Source organism: Leptosomus discolor, chromosome 1, assembly GCF_034619465.1.
Source record: "Leptosomus discolor isolate bLepDis1 chromosome 1, bLepDis1.hap2, whole genome shotgun sequence".
Classification (NCBI taxonomy): domain Eukaryota; kingdom Metazoa; phylum Chordata; class Aves; order Leptosomiformes; family Leptosomidae; genus Leptosomus; species Leptosomus discolor.
Genome location: NC_141391.1, coordinates 25,140,557 through 25,157,909, shown reverse-complemented (window position 1 = coordinate 25,157,909; position 17,353 = coordinate 25,140,557). Strand labels below are relative to the sequence as shown.

General features: G+C 43.2%; 1 protein-coding gene across 1 annotated transcript in view; it reads right to left on the bottom strand.

The window, feature by feature from the left end:
- Positions 1-16,717, bottom strand: part of KL (klotho) — a 48,571-nt gene extending 31,854 nt beyond the window's left edge. Inside the window, exon 1 of the mRNA XM_086481874.1 lies at positions 15,911-16,717. Within this exon, the coding sequence (XP_086338000.1) occupies positions 15,911-16,669 (759 nt within the window). The 5' untranslated portion in view covers positions 16,670-16,717. The remainder of the gene's footprint in view (positions 1-15,910) is intronic.
- Between the last annotated feature and the right edge of the window lie 636 nt (positions 16,718-17,353).

The window sequence follows — 17,353 nt, the reverse complement described above, 5'->3', positions numbered from 1 at the left end:
TTCACAGAAATACAAAAAAATACCTTACTAAACCCAGTCATTACCACCTTTATGATCCTACTATCTGCCAAGGATTAAGAAAACTGGATTGTAAAATTAAGAAGAGTCTCAAGGGCATCAGGTTCAACCACCTGCTGTTATGGACACATATATCACAGAACCACAGAATCACAGAATGTTAGGGGTTGGAAGGGACCTCGAAAGACCACCTAGTCCAACCCCCCTGACAGAGCAGGACCACCTAGAGTAGGTCACACAGGAACGCATCCAGGCGGGTTTTGAATGTCTCCAGAGAAGGAGACTCCACCACCTCTCTGGGCAGCCTGTTCCAGTGCTCTGTCACCCTGACAGTGAAAAAATTTTTCCTTACGTTAATGTAGAACCTCCTGTGCTCCAGCTTGCACCCGTTACCCCTTGTCCTGTCATTGGCCACCACTGAGAAGAGGCCGGCTCCATCCTCCTGACACTCGCCCTTTCTATATTTATAAACATTAACGAGGTCACCCCTCAGTCTCCTCTTCTCCAAGCTAAAGAGACCCAGCTCCCTCAGCCTTTCATCATAAGGGAGATGTTCCACCCCCTTAATCACCTTTGTGGCTCTACGCTGGACTCTTTCCAGCAGTTCCCTGTCCTGCTTGAACTGAGGGGCCCAGAACTGGACACAATATTCCAGATGCGGTCTCACCAGGGCAGAGTAGAGGGGGAGGAGAACCTCTCTCGACCTACTGACCACATCCCTTCTAATACACCCCAGGATGCTGTTGGCCTTGGCCACGAGGGCACATTGCTGGCTCATGGTCATCCTGCTGTCCACCAGGACCCCCAGGTCCCTTTCCCCTACGCTACTCTCTAACAGCTCAGTCCCCAACCTATACTGGTACATGGGTGGTTGCTCTTTCCCAGATGCAAGACTCTACACTTGCCCTTGTTGTACTTCATTAAATTTCTCCCCACTATATGACACAATACTATGTATAACCTGATCCAGATTCACTTTAACATTAGCCAACTATTTACTTCACGCTATTCTCTCTGGAAGACTACTACAGAATCACACTTCACAAACGGTTTCCTTTTTTTCCCCATTTTCAGGTTAAATTTATTCACGTTCAGTCTAAAAACAGGTTCTTGCACCAAAACCTTCCCTGGACTTAGACAGTTATTTTCCTTCACTTGTTTCTACCATTGATCTATTTACAGACAGCAAGTATATCCTCTCCCAGTGTTCTTGCTCAGGTAAATAAGCCATGTTCTAGTATGGTAATTCCTCATCTCTGCTGGAAGCATCACCTGAAACAGACTAGAAACAAATGTGTCTTTGTCACAGCTGGATTATATTGGCATCTGATGGTCACGCTGTGATCAGCAAGTTCTCATCTTACGGAAAAAAAAATGAGTCTTTCTGTTCATCTGTTTATTATCCTGATTATGCTTTGCACTGGCACTGTTTCCTCAAGTTCAGCTCATGCTCTAATTACTGCAATCCTGGTCTGTGCTAAAGCATGTGAGTTAAAATACATAAAAGAGTTCAGCTAGGAACTGCCCTTGAGCCTGATGCTTCTACTTTCAGTACAACTTACTGTGGTATTTGCTTCAGCAATTTCCTAGGTACTGCTGCAAATTCCCTTCCTCGTGAACTGAAACAGTAATTCTCCATGTGCCACCATTTCAAGTGTTCTACTGAAAAAACAGATTGATTAGGTTTGTCATCTTTTTCTAGAGAATCAGTTATCACAGAAAGCTATCAGACAGTTCTGGCTTGACTTTGATACCATAAATTCATACTGTTTTGTGTCCATTGCACCTGTGGTTATTTACATTCATCTAACCCTCATCCTCATTAACCTTTCCTGTCTATGAATCCCAGTGCTCAAGAAGATCACCTGTCTTGATAGATCAGACAAAAAACATTAATTGGTATTGGAAGTACATTTTTTTAATCCTATCTTCTTCCCTACTGCCTGATGGCTCTATGTCTTTCCTTATGCTACTTTTCCTTAGGTGATTGAAGGATGTCTTGTGATTTGTTTTAAAATAACGAGGTTTTTTATTTTTAAGATTTAATGCACATTTTAAATTTTCTGCTTATCGTAGTCAGTAAATACCTATTGTATTACTTAAATTGAAATGAGGTTCAATAAATTATTTGGAGAAAATGATGGGGCCCTAAAGGAAAGAAACATCTTTTGTTTCCAGACAGCGGGAGACTGTGACAACTAGTATATGGTTTGCCTTTGCTTATCAGTTCCAACTGGGGGGGGGGGGGGGGGGGGGGGAATATGTTAATTTTAAAGTTTTAAACTTTTTTGATGCTTTAAACTACATTTTCTTAAACTACATTTTCCAAGGACTGCACTCTTTACATTTTTGGAAAAGGCATTAAATGCTTTCAGCATACTTCAACAGTCATGGTGGGTCAGTGGCAGCTGACTGGCAAAAGGGCGTTAATAACCATAGGATGTGGCTACTTAATGCCCATGAGATCTTACATGGGAAACCATGGCTATTTCCTTGCTTCAGCTTTACAGGACGAAGCAGGTGCTGCTGGCCACCCTTGCAGGAGGGAGCTGCACTGACGTGCACCAGGCACTTCTCTGTGTCAGAACGCTCAGCTCAGTGCTCAGGAAAACCAGGGGAGAGCATGAGGATTTCCCCACAGACAGGCAAAAGGTATCACATGCCTGAAATAGGTAAGATTCAGGCAAAATTTGCGTATGATCCAGACCGTACATCAGAATCCATCTGAGAAGTCACAGGAACACAAAGTATCTCAAGCCAATTTTTGGACTAGCCCTTCAGTACTCCCCTTCTCTGCCATCCATCCCACCTCTCCCTACCCTCATTAGACTAAGTGTAAAAATCTGTCTACAAAAAGTCTGGCTTTGAGTTTGTTACCACAGGTTTTTTCTATACCCCCCAGACAGAAATGAGACAATTTTATTTTTATTTTTTTTTTAGTCATAGGAGAGAGACACCATGCTCACTTCTCTCCATTACCTGTAAAAGCGCCCTAGGATGGTGAGCTCAAATGTAGATGTCTCTGATGAACATGTCTAAAATTATGTCAAGTGTGATTGCTCTCCCCTGTGTTTACTACCACAGCCTGCAAGGGAGATGACTCTACTGCAATGAAGCCATCTACCTAGCAAACCACATGCATTGCCTTCCTTCATCTTCACCCAGCCATCACCATCCCTGACACAGCACTGTTGTATGGCTCTTGAGCTCCTGGCCCACCACTTCAAATCGTGCAGCTCTACACCAAAGACTTGCAGGCAGCCAAGCACAGCTTAGTCCATGTCTTCACTCGCTAGTTGTGGTGCAGAGCCAAAGTACACACAGCTACACCCCTGGTCAGCCCAGTGGACAGCTGGCTCAGAGATGGAGAACAAGTCCTAGCTGCTCTTCCCTCTGGGATCACTGGGAATGCTGCCAAACCACTTTAAGAGAAATATCTTTACACTAAACCACAATTTATAATGGTTCTTGAAAAGCCAAATATTGAAAGGCCAAGCAGATGCCAAACTGTGTCTCAGAGTTGACGTAAACACTGCCTGGAAGACAGCAGCATGACGCTGCTAAACTGTGGGGCAGGAGCAATTTTCCATGCTACAGCTTCACTCAAAATAGCAAAATGCCCTGCTGCTGACAGCTGTAACTCGGGGTGGACATGAACTCCAGGTAATTTAACATTGTTTTTTCAGCCTTTGGATAAATATAATTTGCTATTGCTAATCTTTGCAGGTTGAAGACTGGCCCAGTTGTAGCCAGTGCCAATACCAACAAATTATTTTCATACTATACGTGGGGACTCTGCAGGCTCTAATCCCCATCCAACTCTCCTGTTAGCACCATGAAGTGGAGAGCCGGTGGCCAACCAACACTGAAACAGACCATTTCTGTATTGGCCATGTCCACCCTTGATTAGGCATACTGCTTTTCCTTGCATGCTCTCCTGTGTCCTCGATAAAAAAATTACTTGCATATCTCACAGACTGCCCTTCAATTAACCCATCCATTTCACAGTCAGCAAAACAAAGACAATTTTTATTGCTAGAAAAGGTATTTATCTGTACCCAAATTACCACGTCATGCTACAGTTCCAATAATCTGCATTGTTTCAGCATTTACATCAGCTGTGTCATTCCACCAGTGCAGAACTACAGTGGTTTCATTGGACTCACTCCAGAATGACACCTACTGCCTATCTGTCTTCTGGACATACTCTAGCCTTTAAAGATTTTGAGACACAAAACAGGCTCTGGGCTGATGCTTCCAAATATACACATACTTGAGGCATAAACCAATAGTGAATCATTCAGTGGTGGGGTAGATAACTAATCTTACCAGAAATATAATGCGAAGACTGAGAAAGTAACATTTTCTTACACTTGTAGAAGAATAATAGCAGAATATAAGAATCACTGCAGTGGGTCAGGCAGTCCAATACATCTCATTATCATTGAAGCAGTTCCAGAATAAGGTGCTTCAGAGAAAACTCTTCAGCTGCTTGCACCAGCCATTCAAAAATCTGCAGTTGTTTTATTACACAACCAGCGATGTAACAAAAAAGCTGAGTCTGCCTGTCAACCTTTTGGGCAGTTGTCGTTGCTGTTTGTATCTTATGTCCAATGTCAATGTTTGTGTCAGAGCAAGCCTCGTGCTCTGACAGTTAACTGTTTGGTTTGGTAAATTACTCTATGGCTTTGACATTCCAATTGAATCCCTTGTCTCTGTATACCTCCCATTATTATTTTTTTCCCCTGGAAACAGCTCAGTCAGGCATATCTACATGGTCTTGGGTCTATGAAATGCTAGTGCCCCACAACTCTGTTTCCAGACACTCCCAGTCCTTCCACATTGGGAACATGCTTTTCCAATGTACATTTGACCCTCTCCAATTCCTCTCTCTCTTTGTAGTTTACTCTTCCATACTCACTTCATTCCTAAAAAAAATATTCCTCAGAAGCACTCCCACAAAATAAACAGTCCCTCAGCAAAAAATGGAAAGGAGATACAGGGATCATGTATTGCCTGCAAGAGCACAGCAAACTTTTAGCCCCAAATGCTACGTACTATCCACCATATGCCCCCTCTTCCCCATGTTCATGGCACTATGAGCCACAAAAAATCCCCTGAACCTTTAATACAAGAAAAAACACCAAACGCTCCAAACATCACAATAAGCTATGGGAATAGAACAGGAAAGAGCAAAGATATCATCACAATCCTAAACCTTTGCAACAGAAGGTAAATTATTTAGGCAAAATGCCTTAATGATCATGGGAACCTGGCCACCTTCCATGGCACAGAGAGAGGTGAAAAAAAAGAGGCCCAACAAGAAACATTGCTATTCCTGGACAATATAAATTCCTTCCTGACCACCAGTGCAGAGCCCCCAAAACCAGATCCTACAGGCCAGCATCAGTATGTCATCCATACCTGTGCTCACTCCCTCTGGTTTCTACAAACCTATTCCAAATTACCAGTTACACAGGAAACATTCCTCTTCAGAAGAGTCCAACTTGACTAAAGTGGGATCTGACTGGCATAGTTTAGGGTTCTCGCCTTTAACAGCTTAGCATTACAATGCTGTTTCTATAATCATTTCACCACCAACCAATTTTGAAGTGGTCTCTATTTCATTACACTAAGCTATAGAAAAAGGCTGTTTCTGAGCTGCCCTGAGCTACAGTTTGCTGGTTCTAATATCCAGACTCAGCATGACTGTGCTAATTTGACACTGCTTTTCCCTCTTTTTAAGCAACTACCTCCTTCAAGTACCACTTTTCTTTTTACCAGGAACAGGAAAGAGGAGCAGCATAAATAGCTGAATAATTACTGTTTCACACGAAAGTGGCACAAGCAGCCCAGCTACAAATACGACACACAGAGTAACCACTATGGTGCAAGAATTCCGTCCTGACAGCTCCAAGACTGTTTTCTTTCTTTCATCAACGAATAAAAGGCATCAATCTGCAGCTTCAAGAAGTCAGTCATACTGCAGCAGGTTATACAGCAATTTCACAAGGGTAAACTGACCCAATTTGAAGCAGTGGGCACTCATCCAATGAAAGAATACAGAAGGCAGTGTGTGAAATGACTGACTCACTTAAAATTAAATTTTCCAGTATCACATCAAAATGGAAAACCAAGAATTTCCATGGCAAAGTAAAAATAAAATGACTGATTTTTATTTCCCCTAGTTCTCAACTTTTTGTGGCAAACTGAAGTGTCTCTCAAATATTTTAATTTCAGTGAATCAGCAAATTCTAGATTTTAGATCTTTCTGACTTGCTCGAATTACATTATATTACTTTGTGAAAACAGGAGGTATTCGGAATATGAGAAGAAGCTAGCTGATATGACGAGGATATTAATCACAGCTGACTAAGAAGAAGAAAAAAAAGGGACTTTTTTATCCTACCAAGCATATTATTAAGATGCAAAATTGCAGCTGAATCATATTCCCGCAGCTCTGTTCCTTGCCCTGCGTGGTATACCCCAATATTCTCTTCTCATTCAAAACAAGAGGCATGTTCATGGCTGGGAAGGGAAGTAAGATGACAAACTGAGTTCAAGAGCTCCTTCACTGCATTTCCAAGGTCTTACACTTCACAAGGCAGAAGTGCTACTTGAATATGGGAATGCACATTTTCTTCAAGTTAAGAGGAATACATCTGTTCAACTTGCTAATTTGCTTAACTGCTTGAAAGTGACAGGATTCTCAAAAAAGCTTAAGGAAAATTCAATTCTCACTTATTTTCCTTAAGCTCCTTTGAGAAACCCAGACTTAATGTAGCATCCTTCCTTTCTTTTGCAGGGTGCTCACTGTGTCCCCCACTCCCAGTGCTGGTGACAATTTGGGGACAGCAAGTGGACATCATAAGCCAAGACAGGCTCTTTGAATTAGGCTCCATCGCTGCGATGCATGGTTTGTGTTTTCATTAAATCACCAGTCAGCTTCCTCAAAAAAATTCATATGACATATTTATAAATAAAAATGAACCAGAGAAGGACTCATCTTTGAGTGACTCCAGGCGATCTCATTTCACATGAAGTTTAATTTTCAATGCTAAATATATACACAAAAATGCAGTATTGTCTCATAAACCCAGCTCTGCATTCCCACTTACGGCCACATCTCACCAGCTCCTCATGCATTGTCCATTTTTGTAGTATTCCTCTTTCCTATCACCCCATGTTTTGTTACCATTCTTTCTGGCTTGGATTTTGCCTCCTGATGTAGTATGTTACTGGTCATGGCTATCCTGCTCTGGTGGCCTTTCTCTCTACAAACACCACTGGTACCCAAGTTAACATTGTACTACGACAGGAAAAGAAATTAAGAATTAAATAAGGGTATTACAAAAACCGTATCATCGCTGTACAGTCAGGTGCCAGTTGAACTTTCATTTCAAATCTGAGGTCAGAATTATTGAATTGATTTTGAAGCAAAATGTTATTACTTACAACATACAAAAAAAAAAATCACTCAGCCTGACAATGCAATATATTCCTAACCTACTTTCTCAAAAGAAAAGAAATGCTGTGTAATTCTACCATTTCCATATATAATTGAGTTAAGGAACCATAATCAGAATAATTAATCAATAACTATGTTCAACAGTTCCACGTCTGCAGCAAAAATAAGATTACGTCTTAAAATGCCAAAAGTTAAATAAACAAATTGAGTAAACTTTGCCCTCAGCTCTGAAAAACAACTGATCCAGTAGAGCTGCTACATATTCAAAAGAACAAGAAAAAAGCTGACTGAGAAAAGGCACTGGAAAATCACAGTATACTCTTATCAGAACATGTGACCAACAGCTACAAGTCCATCCCCTGTCCCCACCTGACCATGTGACGTCTTTTCTAGAAGCAGGATCAAAACAAATAGATGCTACTATCTTCCCAACTGTAAAACAAATAGCTTGCAAAATATAAACCCAGCGGTGACAACATTTTCTAGCCTTTAGCAAGGGCATTAAACTGATTAACCGACAAAAAGATTCCTGGATTGACTTCTGGACTCACAAAATAACAAGGCATTTCCATAGTATGATCTCTCCTGGCCAATTTTAAACCATTCAGCTGTCTTCAGAAGTGCGCTAAGCTGACTACAACAGAAGTCAAAGCTCAACTGTTAACAGGAGACCTGAAGTGCAGGTAACAAAATTGCCATGTGCAGACCAAAGAGGCAATCTACTGGAAATGCGCATGGCTCTCTGTCAGCTCACCTCTTGCTGCAGAGCATGCCATAGAGTGTCTCACAGCACTCCCCGGCCTTTCAGCCTCCCAGGCTGGACAGATCCTGAGACGTGCAAAAGACCCTGTGCTTCCCATCCCACAGAAGTCACAGAGCCCTCTCTGCCTGGTGAGACTGGAAACACCAGTGCATCCAGTCCCTTGGTTCCTACACCAGCTGTTGTAAGCGGCGTCTGTAAACATTTCAGTAACTGGGAGAATTTAGAATATGTGGGGTTTTTCAGAAACAAGACAAAGCTAAGCCTTAAAACGTTTGCAGCTCTCCACAACACAGATTGCTATCTCTTCTCAGGCTAAACATACATTAAAATGAAGCAACACAAATGTGCTTCAATGTGGCCAAATCCAGAGATTCTGAAACTGCTTTGTCTTACTGCACTGTGCATCAAAAGGACCCGCCCTGCCAAATCTCCAGGGAGACATACCATAAACTTAATAGGTCAGGCTTCTTATGAGTGTTTTGTGTTCTCAGAGTAGAGCTGCAGCTGCCACAGCAAGCCAGAAGCTGCCACCACTGATATCCTAAACAGTTTACTGTTAATATAGATCGTATTTCATTTTTTCCACTGAACTACATTCTCAGAGTTTAAATCATGCCATCCATCATTCTGTTATGAATTTGCAAGCAAAGAGGAAGAATACAGGTTTACAAGTACTGTCACCTCCACTGCCACCAAATGTAACAAGAGTCTCTTTTCACAAAGCGCTCTAGCTGTCTTAAAAGATTTTTGTTCCTACCATTAACACTGAAAGGCCATTCCAGAAGCTCTTTCCTCCAAGGGCTATCCATGACTTCTAAGAGTCAATCTAATTGTATTGATATTGAACTTTTATCCTTGTGTGTCTGTGTGCATGTAGTCCTTCAACTCTAATTTTTCTTCCTGTCATTGATACCTATGTCCAGGAGTATTTTCAGAGAGCATCAGTGTGAATCTAATTCCTTCCCTTCCTTGGCATCATTTGTCTCCCACTCATCCCATTTTACCAAAGGCTCCAGTCCCTTGCTACGGCAAATATCTCTTTATCCTCTTGAGCTTAGTTAGTCACTCTTCCTTCTTGACAACTCACCTTGTCTTTCTGCTGGCACATTTTCTCTCCAGTGAAGAAATTCAGCTCTTCCTCCAGAAGCCAGTCTCTTCTTTCATGTTTTATTCATGGTCATACTCCACGTGTCACCTTCTCCCTCAGAGATCTGTCTAGTCTTCATTTCAGTAATTTCCTAAACATCCTGAGATGCTGTCTACAATCTTATTCTTCTGTTCCATTCCTCTGATTTAATCTAAACCCAGCATCCACAGTTTTACCTGTGACAGTCTTCTATATGCTTTGGCAGGCAAATATTCAAGCATGAGTAGTTTTTATTTAGCACTTAAAACAGATAACACACATCCTGTAATTTCGACAACCTGTCATCATTGTATATGGAGGTCACTTCCCGTACTTCTTCAGAAGCACTTCTTCATTGTTTCCTCTTCTTTATTTTTACCGTCATGGAAAGGAAGAAGAAAATCTCCTTGTGTACATTTCTTTACCTACAAGTCTGTGCACGCAGACTCCTTTGATTGCTGGATTCTTGGCTTTTTTAAAACTTTGCCAAGATCAGCTTTGCACCTTCAGATTAAGTTCAGCAGTTTAACTGTTCATCAGCAACAACCACACAAATCACAGACTCAGTTGCAAGTATTAGCAAACAGCCCTCAAACTCTGCCAATTACTAACTGAAAACCACAAGACTCTACAAACTGGAGCTAAGCAAACTACAGAGCATCTACATGCATGTGTCTGTTATTTCCTATTTCTCACAACATAAGAGGGATATGCACCATAGTCACCAAAAATAATTAAAATTAAACGTCTCCAAATGCCCACGCCCTGCGCTGCTCTCTATTCACTGTCCTAATGGCAACTGCTCGCCAATGGTACTACCAGCTGTATAGACATATTCACTGCTTCCATCTAGTTGAAGAAATGTTGAAAGATAAGGGGAAAAAATGTTTTATTCCCCAGAGTAGACTCGGAATGAGATGCTGTTACTCAAAGAGAGTTAATAAATGTGAGGAATGAAGCTAAGGTAGTTGCCCAAGAAACTGCTGGAGTCCTATTCTGATTTAATTTCCACCGACGTGAGAGAGATCAGAATTTGACCTTCTAGAAGGTGGGCATGTGATGAGTGAAGAGATTTTCTCTTATGTCACAGAGCATTTCTTCCACACAGAAGATGTCACTTTCAACAGAAAGGACTGTTTCTGCACTTTCAGCCTGATGACAGTTGTGGAATAGAGGTTTCTACTTGACCTATCTTAGGAAAAGTTCTAAGAGCTCCTTGCTTTCAGTCAAAAGGGAAAGGCAGGCACTAAAAAATTGTGAACTATCTTAAACTAAAATAAACATTTCACTCTGCAAGAACTGAAGCTAGGCTTTATTTTCCAGGTTGCAACAATATCCTTAAGTACAGGTAGGAGTTATGCCCATCAACTATCTTAAATACTGGAAACTTTCCATAGAAACAAGATGAACTGGAAACTGGAAGTTTGTCATATGAAGGAATCCATGGTAATACGAGTCCTTTCACACACTTCACTTTGGATCCCCCAAAACTACAACAAATACAGGATTTCTTCTGCTTGAGGAAAGAGGCTGAAGGGGAGAACCAAGAATGTCTCATACTTTATGAGGTTTTATTAACACAGAATTAAAGAGTACCAAGGAGCAGACAGTTTTACACTCATGTACCCAGTGAGCCTTTACGAGATGTGAATTTTACGTTGCCTGTCTAAATGCCGTTACGTGTACCCAACTGCTGTTAATCAGTAGTCATTATTTTTCTGGCACTGAGCAGAGCCCTGCCCAACATGTTAACCAAAATCTTTGATCTTAAATTAAAAGCGTGCTATTTAAAGAGAAGACATACTAGATTTCCTTGGAAAGGAACCAGATATATCACCTAGGTACCTCCAGCAATAGCTACTGCACAATTAAAAATCAGGCACGTGGCACTTAAAATGACAGATGAAAGCACAGATTTGGGGCTGCCTATAGAATTAAACACAGACTCGCAGCTATAAAACGCACAACTATAAGCATCCTCATCCTCAAAATGAACAGCAAAAGAATTGAGGTGGGACTTAACATACCTACAGGCTCAACCTGGTGCTCTTCCACACAGAGAACACCCAAATTCTGCTTCCATCCTACTTCAGTCACCAGTGTAGTCTTTCCAGGTCCTGCCTGTTGAGTTTTAATAAGATTTCCTATAATCTCTAAAAAGCTTTTCAAGTTAGAGAACGCCTACACTTGAGGAAGGTCCACTCTTAGTTTTCCATGATAACAGCTTATTCTCCACATAGTCCTGATATTTCTATAATTAAAGCTCAAAGCACTCTGCAAAGATAACAAACCACTTTTTTGTTACAGCGGAATATTTGAAAACAACATTCCTTTTGCAAATGTATATGCAATCAGGTAGAAATGGCAAGGGGAAAGTTATATATTCTATCTTTGAAGCTAATTTTAATAAAATGAGCATCCTTGAAACCCAAACTCCTCTGTTTATCACATTTTAAAATGAAACCAAATTTTTTTTTTTTTTTGATGACTAAAGCTTGAGAAATGTATGTTATAGCTTTCAATATAATTTGTGAACATAGTATAGCCATCCGTAGCTACTGGCACACAGAACTGCGGCATCAGACCTGAATTTGCTCTATGGTTTGACTGCACTTCTTCGTCATCTCTGACAGTTTAAAGATACAATTCAAATGATTAGTGATTAGAACAATCACTACTGTAATAAATTCTTTGCAAGTATATACTACCCAACTGATACTCAAAACCAGAAACAGAAACAATTTCTTCTTTGTTCTGCTTTGAATTAAGTCTTAAGAAAGTAAGAATAGGGAAAAAAAATACTATTACTTGGAATTATTCCTTCTTTTTTCTAAAAAACCTGTGTCTTCACAACTACGATGAGCTGTGGTACTTCCAGGAAAATCCAAAATCACTCCATTTTCACCGAGTGAAAGTTTGAGGGCTGTCTGAATTTTGAAAGAAACAATACACACCAAGAAAAGACCATTCTCCTATGCTGCAATTACTGATACTTTATTAGTTTTAGCACTGAAGATCAACAAAAGAGTACTTACCTTTTGTTTTGGAAACAGTTTTGGAATGGAAATCAGTCTGTTGCTACGTGACTGGTTTCCCAGCAGCAACTCCACTCGCTTCTTTGGGGAAACAATGTGTTCTTCTGTTTCTGCAAATGCTGTTTATATTGAGTAAATCCCAGTATGTTCAACACAGACAATATACTGTGAACCAGTAATGAAAAAATGCATTTGCAAAAACCAGAACAAAATACAATGACCTCTCCCAACTCCTATCTGGAGAAAAAGATGCATCATATACATGACAGATTGCTGGCATGACATCTTCTGGCTGTTGACAAGAGAATGCCAAATTTTATGAACTGTACTTGATCCATTCAATTTATTTTGTGAATAAACACGTACAGCTTCCTCCATTCCTTACCATGTTTGAAGGGCTTAGACATATCAAAACGGACAACTGTAAGTGGAAATACTATAAAAGGGTGATGTTTTCACCGAATACTGATCAACATCCCTCAATAACAAACCAAGGATGCATCCATAAAATGCTTTTTGTTACAAGTTTTTTTACACTATTTTTATTTGGTTCTTTTTAGAAAAAGTGTCTCTTACTCTGCCCATTTAGCATCTGTTATGACTCACTTGTGGAAGTTCAGAAAAATTAAAGGTAATTAAAAAATTCAGTGCAATAAGATGAAATCCATTCAAGCTAAATTTAAACATCGTTATTCAGATCAAACTTCACTGCCCTGTTTTCACCAGCCCTGAATTGAACAACCTGAATTGAATCAATCTCTTATTTGATTATTTATTCAGATAATAGCTCACTCAGAAAGACAGATCCCAAAATCCACATTCATGTCTGTTGAATTTTAAAGAATTTAAAGGAAATTATTTCATTTTTTAATGTAATTAGCACCCAGGAAAATAAATCAGTAGACATCAGTAGCTAGTAAGCTTTCTACTTAGGAGGGTCTTTGGTTTGAATAAATGAAGAACGTAGATGCTTAAAACTGCATATTGTAAACAACGAAAAAAAAAAGCCAGAAAACATACATATTAAAAGTCAGTCTGCTCGCTTGCTAAGAACCAAACATTTATGACCACACATTTTATCTTTTAAAAAACAAACATGTTCTGCAAGCTCAATTTCCCCAGGGAAAACAAAAGTGACAAGAATGCCACAGAGAAGGAAAAAGGATTAGGAAGAAACCTGGCACCAGACCTTTTGGGTAATGCAAGACATAAGCAGCAAAAGGTTAGGCAACTGAACGGGTTTTTTTGTGGGGGATCATACAACGACATCTTTCCTGGTGGGGCTATGAGGGCTGCATCTCATGGCAGCACTGTCTGGCGCTGCACACATCCTCCAGGTTATGAGATGAAGCAGTGCTACTGTACAGCCTTCTGATCTACATCAAGGCTGCCTGTGCTCCGAAGAACAACCGACCAAACACACCTACAAAATCATATGCAACTCACAGTCACACATTAAAGAACATTATTGAAGTTGCAAAGTCAATCACTCCAGAATTATGTAGAAGAGTTTAATTTGTACGTGGAAATGTAATTCACACCTTACCAGATGAGGTATAACTTAATCTTTCATCACACGATTACACACACTTTCTCTATGGGTATCAGGCTGTGTAGTCAGAGAAGCCGTGCTCTGCAGCTTCCTACTTCATTGCTTGAACAAGTTGAAAGGTCCAGTATCAATAAGCTACAGAGATGTAAGGAGGCAAAGGAAGATCTCAGTGTTAAAGCTGTTTGCTTCTCTGTCCTGAAGCATTAGGCTCTACCTCTGCCTCTACTGAAGACTCCTGCCCAGAGGAGTCAGGGATGGGAACTCTTCTGCATAAACTGCACGTCCTTTATTTTCTCTGTAGGTGATTTGAGATTTTGGGATCTGACTTGTAGAAGAGCTGAAAGTATAATATAACTGATGAATATTCTAAAAAGATCATATTCCAGGAAAAGGGCACTAACAATCAGTGAACACTTTGGGTCTTAATTAAATAAATTAAGATATTATTTTAAGATTTATTAATTATTAATTATAATTATTAATATTAAGATATTAAGATATCTTAAATAAAACATCAGTGTTCCAGTTCCTCATTCATGAAATGTGGAAAAAATGACACCTTGATGTCTTATGCTGTTGTGTGAAAAAAGAAATGTCCAGGAATTGTGAAAATCCTGAATGACAGTCACTAGGACAAAACTACTCCTGAAGGTCTCTCACTAAACCAAGTACTGGTAGACTTTCCTGGTTTAATTACACTTTTTACATGGCATAGACAAATCTGTGCCTCAGTTTCTCTATTATAGTTTTTTTTCTCTATTATAGTTTTTCTATTTGTAAAATAGAAAAGCACCTTCCTTCTCCTTAGGGCTTTTTTGAGACCAAGCATGTGCTTGATATTATGAGGGACTCGGACAGATATGATGGTGAGGTGGGATATACTCAAGCGTGAAACACAGTCAAGTCTATTCCAAGGCACTAAATGAAGAGTTTAAAGGTTTCAGGACAAGGAATTTCATCTGAAATTTTACCCACATTTTCCCTACCTATATTTTCTCTTGACTTATTCGTATCACCGAACAATTCAAAAGTAATGCAGTAAAGTGGCAAAAGTTGAATAAGGCATGGGCTGGATGTTTTCTTGGTGTTCACATCTAATATACGATACTCATTAGAATATAACTCCTGCCGGTATGTATGTTGAGCAGATGGACATTAGCAGAGTTCATGAGAGTGGATTAAGGTACAATAGATCATGCCTTAATGGCCATACCATTCCAGTTAGGCTGAATCCTTTCTCCTGTCACTGGAAGGATTTGTACACACTTTTGCTTAATTGCCCCTGAGAATCCCCAATGTTTGCCTCCAGCAAACATTACAATTACACCAGATATATATACTGCATAAAAATTACGTATAGCAAACTACTTATGTCACTAACTAGACTAGCTGGGGAACAGAGGGTCTTTTTTCCCAAAAAGTGTTCGCACTCAAAAAACCCATACTCTGTTAAGAAAATCTCTCAGTATGACATTTCGGCCACCTCTACCATCCCCATTAACTCAGTAAGATTTTTTTTTTATCAAATGCATGAATTCTCTTTACAGTCATATTAAGCATTTCCACAGTAACCTCAGTAAGCTAACGCTGGGCTGGCACAGCTGAGCGCATCCACTCACCCACCCAGCACGGTATTCGCAAGCGTTGGGGGCAGGATTGAACATTTCTGCAGCATACAGAGACCGCTTTAACTGGGCACATTTCCACTAACTCTGAATAACCACAGACACAAAGTTCCTGCCTCCCATCTATGAGCTTTGCCGCCTTTAGCCCACAAATCATCTGCCCACACGCTGCTGGGCACGTCGATTCAGCTTCCACTCCAGCGGCTGACCACGGAATGGGTCTGCCAACTCGGCGGGCTGAGGGCAGCCTCTGCACCCTTCCCCTTGGCACGACCCGGGGGCCGAGGAGCAGCCGGGGCCCCTTCCCACCGCCCGCCATTTACCTGGAGCAGGTGGTGGGCCGCCCGGTAGCCGAGGCGCGGGCCTCCCTGCACGCCGGGTGGCAGCCGCCCCGTGCCGTAGCCGTGCCAGGCCACCACGTAGGGGTTGTCCATGGTGAGCCAGTAGCGCACCTGCCCGCCGAAATGCCGGAAGCAGAGCTCGGCGTAGTCGCGGAACAGCTGGGGCAGGACGGGGCTGGCCCAGCCGCCGAAGGCATCCTGCAGGCCCTGTGGCAGGTCCCAGTGGTAGAGGGTGACGACGGGCTCGATGCCCAGCTCCCGCAGGCGGCCCAGCAGCCGCCGGTAGTGGGCCAGCCCGGCGGGGTTGAGGGGCACCGTGCCGTTGGGCAGCAGCCGGGCCCAGGCCAGCGAGAAGCGGTAGTGGGAGACCCCCAGGCGCCGCAGCCCCTCGACGTCGCGGAAAAGGTTGTTGTAGCTGTCGCTGGCCACGTCGCCTCCCGCCGGCCCCGGCGGGGCGGACCCCGGCGGCGTGGCCGGGCGGTGGACGAAGGTGTCCCAGACGGAGGCGCCTTTGCCGCCCTGTCGCCAGCCGCCCTCCGTCTGGTAGGCGGCGCTGCCCGCCCCCCAGAGGAAGCCGTCGGGGAAGGTGTCGTGGAGGAAGAGCTGGTCTTGCGGGTAGGGAAGCCGGGCGAAGCGGGACCAGGTGCCCGCGCCCTGCCCCGGCGCCCCGAGCAGCGGCCGCCCCAGCAGCAGCACCAGCAGCAGCGGCGGCGGCGGCCGCGGCAGCGCGGCGGGGACCATGCTCCCGGCGGGGCTCCGCGACGGCGGCTCCCTCCTCCCAGCCCCCCGCCGCCCCCTTTTATCTCACCTCGCCCCCGCCCCGGTGGGCACGGCTATTAATAATTACCTCGGAGCTGCCGTCTGCATCCTTCCCGCCTGGCTCCCTCGGGGAGAGCTGCCTCTGGAGGCGGGATCCAGGGGGTGAGACGGGGCGGGCGGGGAGGAGAGGTCGGCAGCGGGGCGGGGGCTTCTCTGGGGAGAGGAGGACGCTGTCTCCCCTTTGGGGTCGCCTGTCGTACACCACCACCCTCAGGGCGGGGATCCCCGTCCGCGGGCGCCAGGGGCGGCCCCCGCAGCCCTCCGCCCGCTCCGCCGGGCGTCCGCACCTCGCTGCGGCTCCGGTGCCCCCTCGGAGGAGGGACTCTGGCCGCTGCCCTGCACCCTTTCCCCGAAATGGCTTTTCTGAGGATCCCACGGAGAGACTCGACGGCCCTCGGAGGAGCTGCGCGTAGCCCCCTTCCCGCCCCCAGCGCCGCAGTGCCGCCGTCGGGGAGCCCAGGGGCCGGCCGGCAGCGACCCCGCGGCGGTGGGAGAGGCGAGGAAATCAAAGTGACTTTTCCTTCACCCAGTATTTCCCTGGTGCTAACTTGGCAAGAGACAGCAAGTCTGCGAGCTCTCATGTAACAGCAATTAAAGAGAAACTCG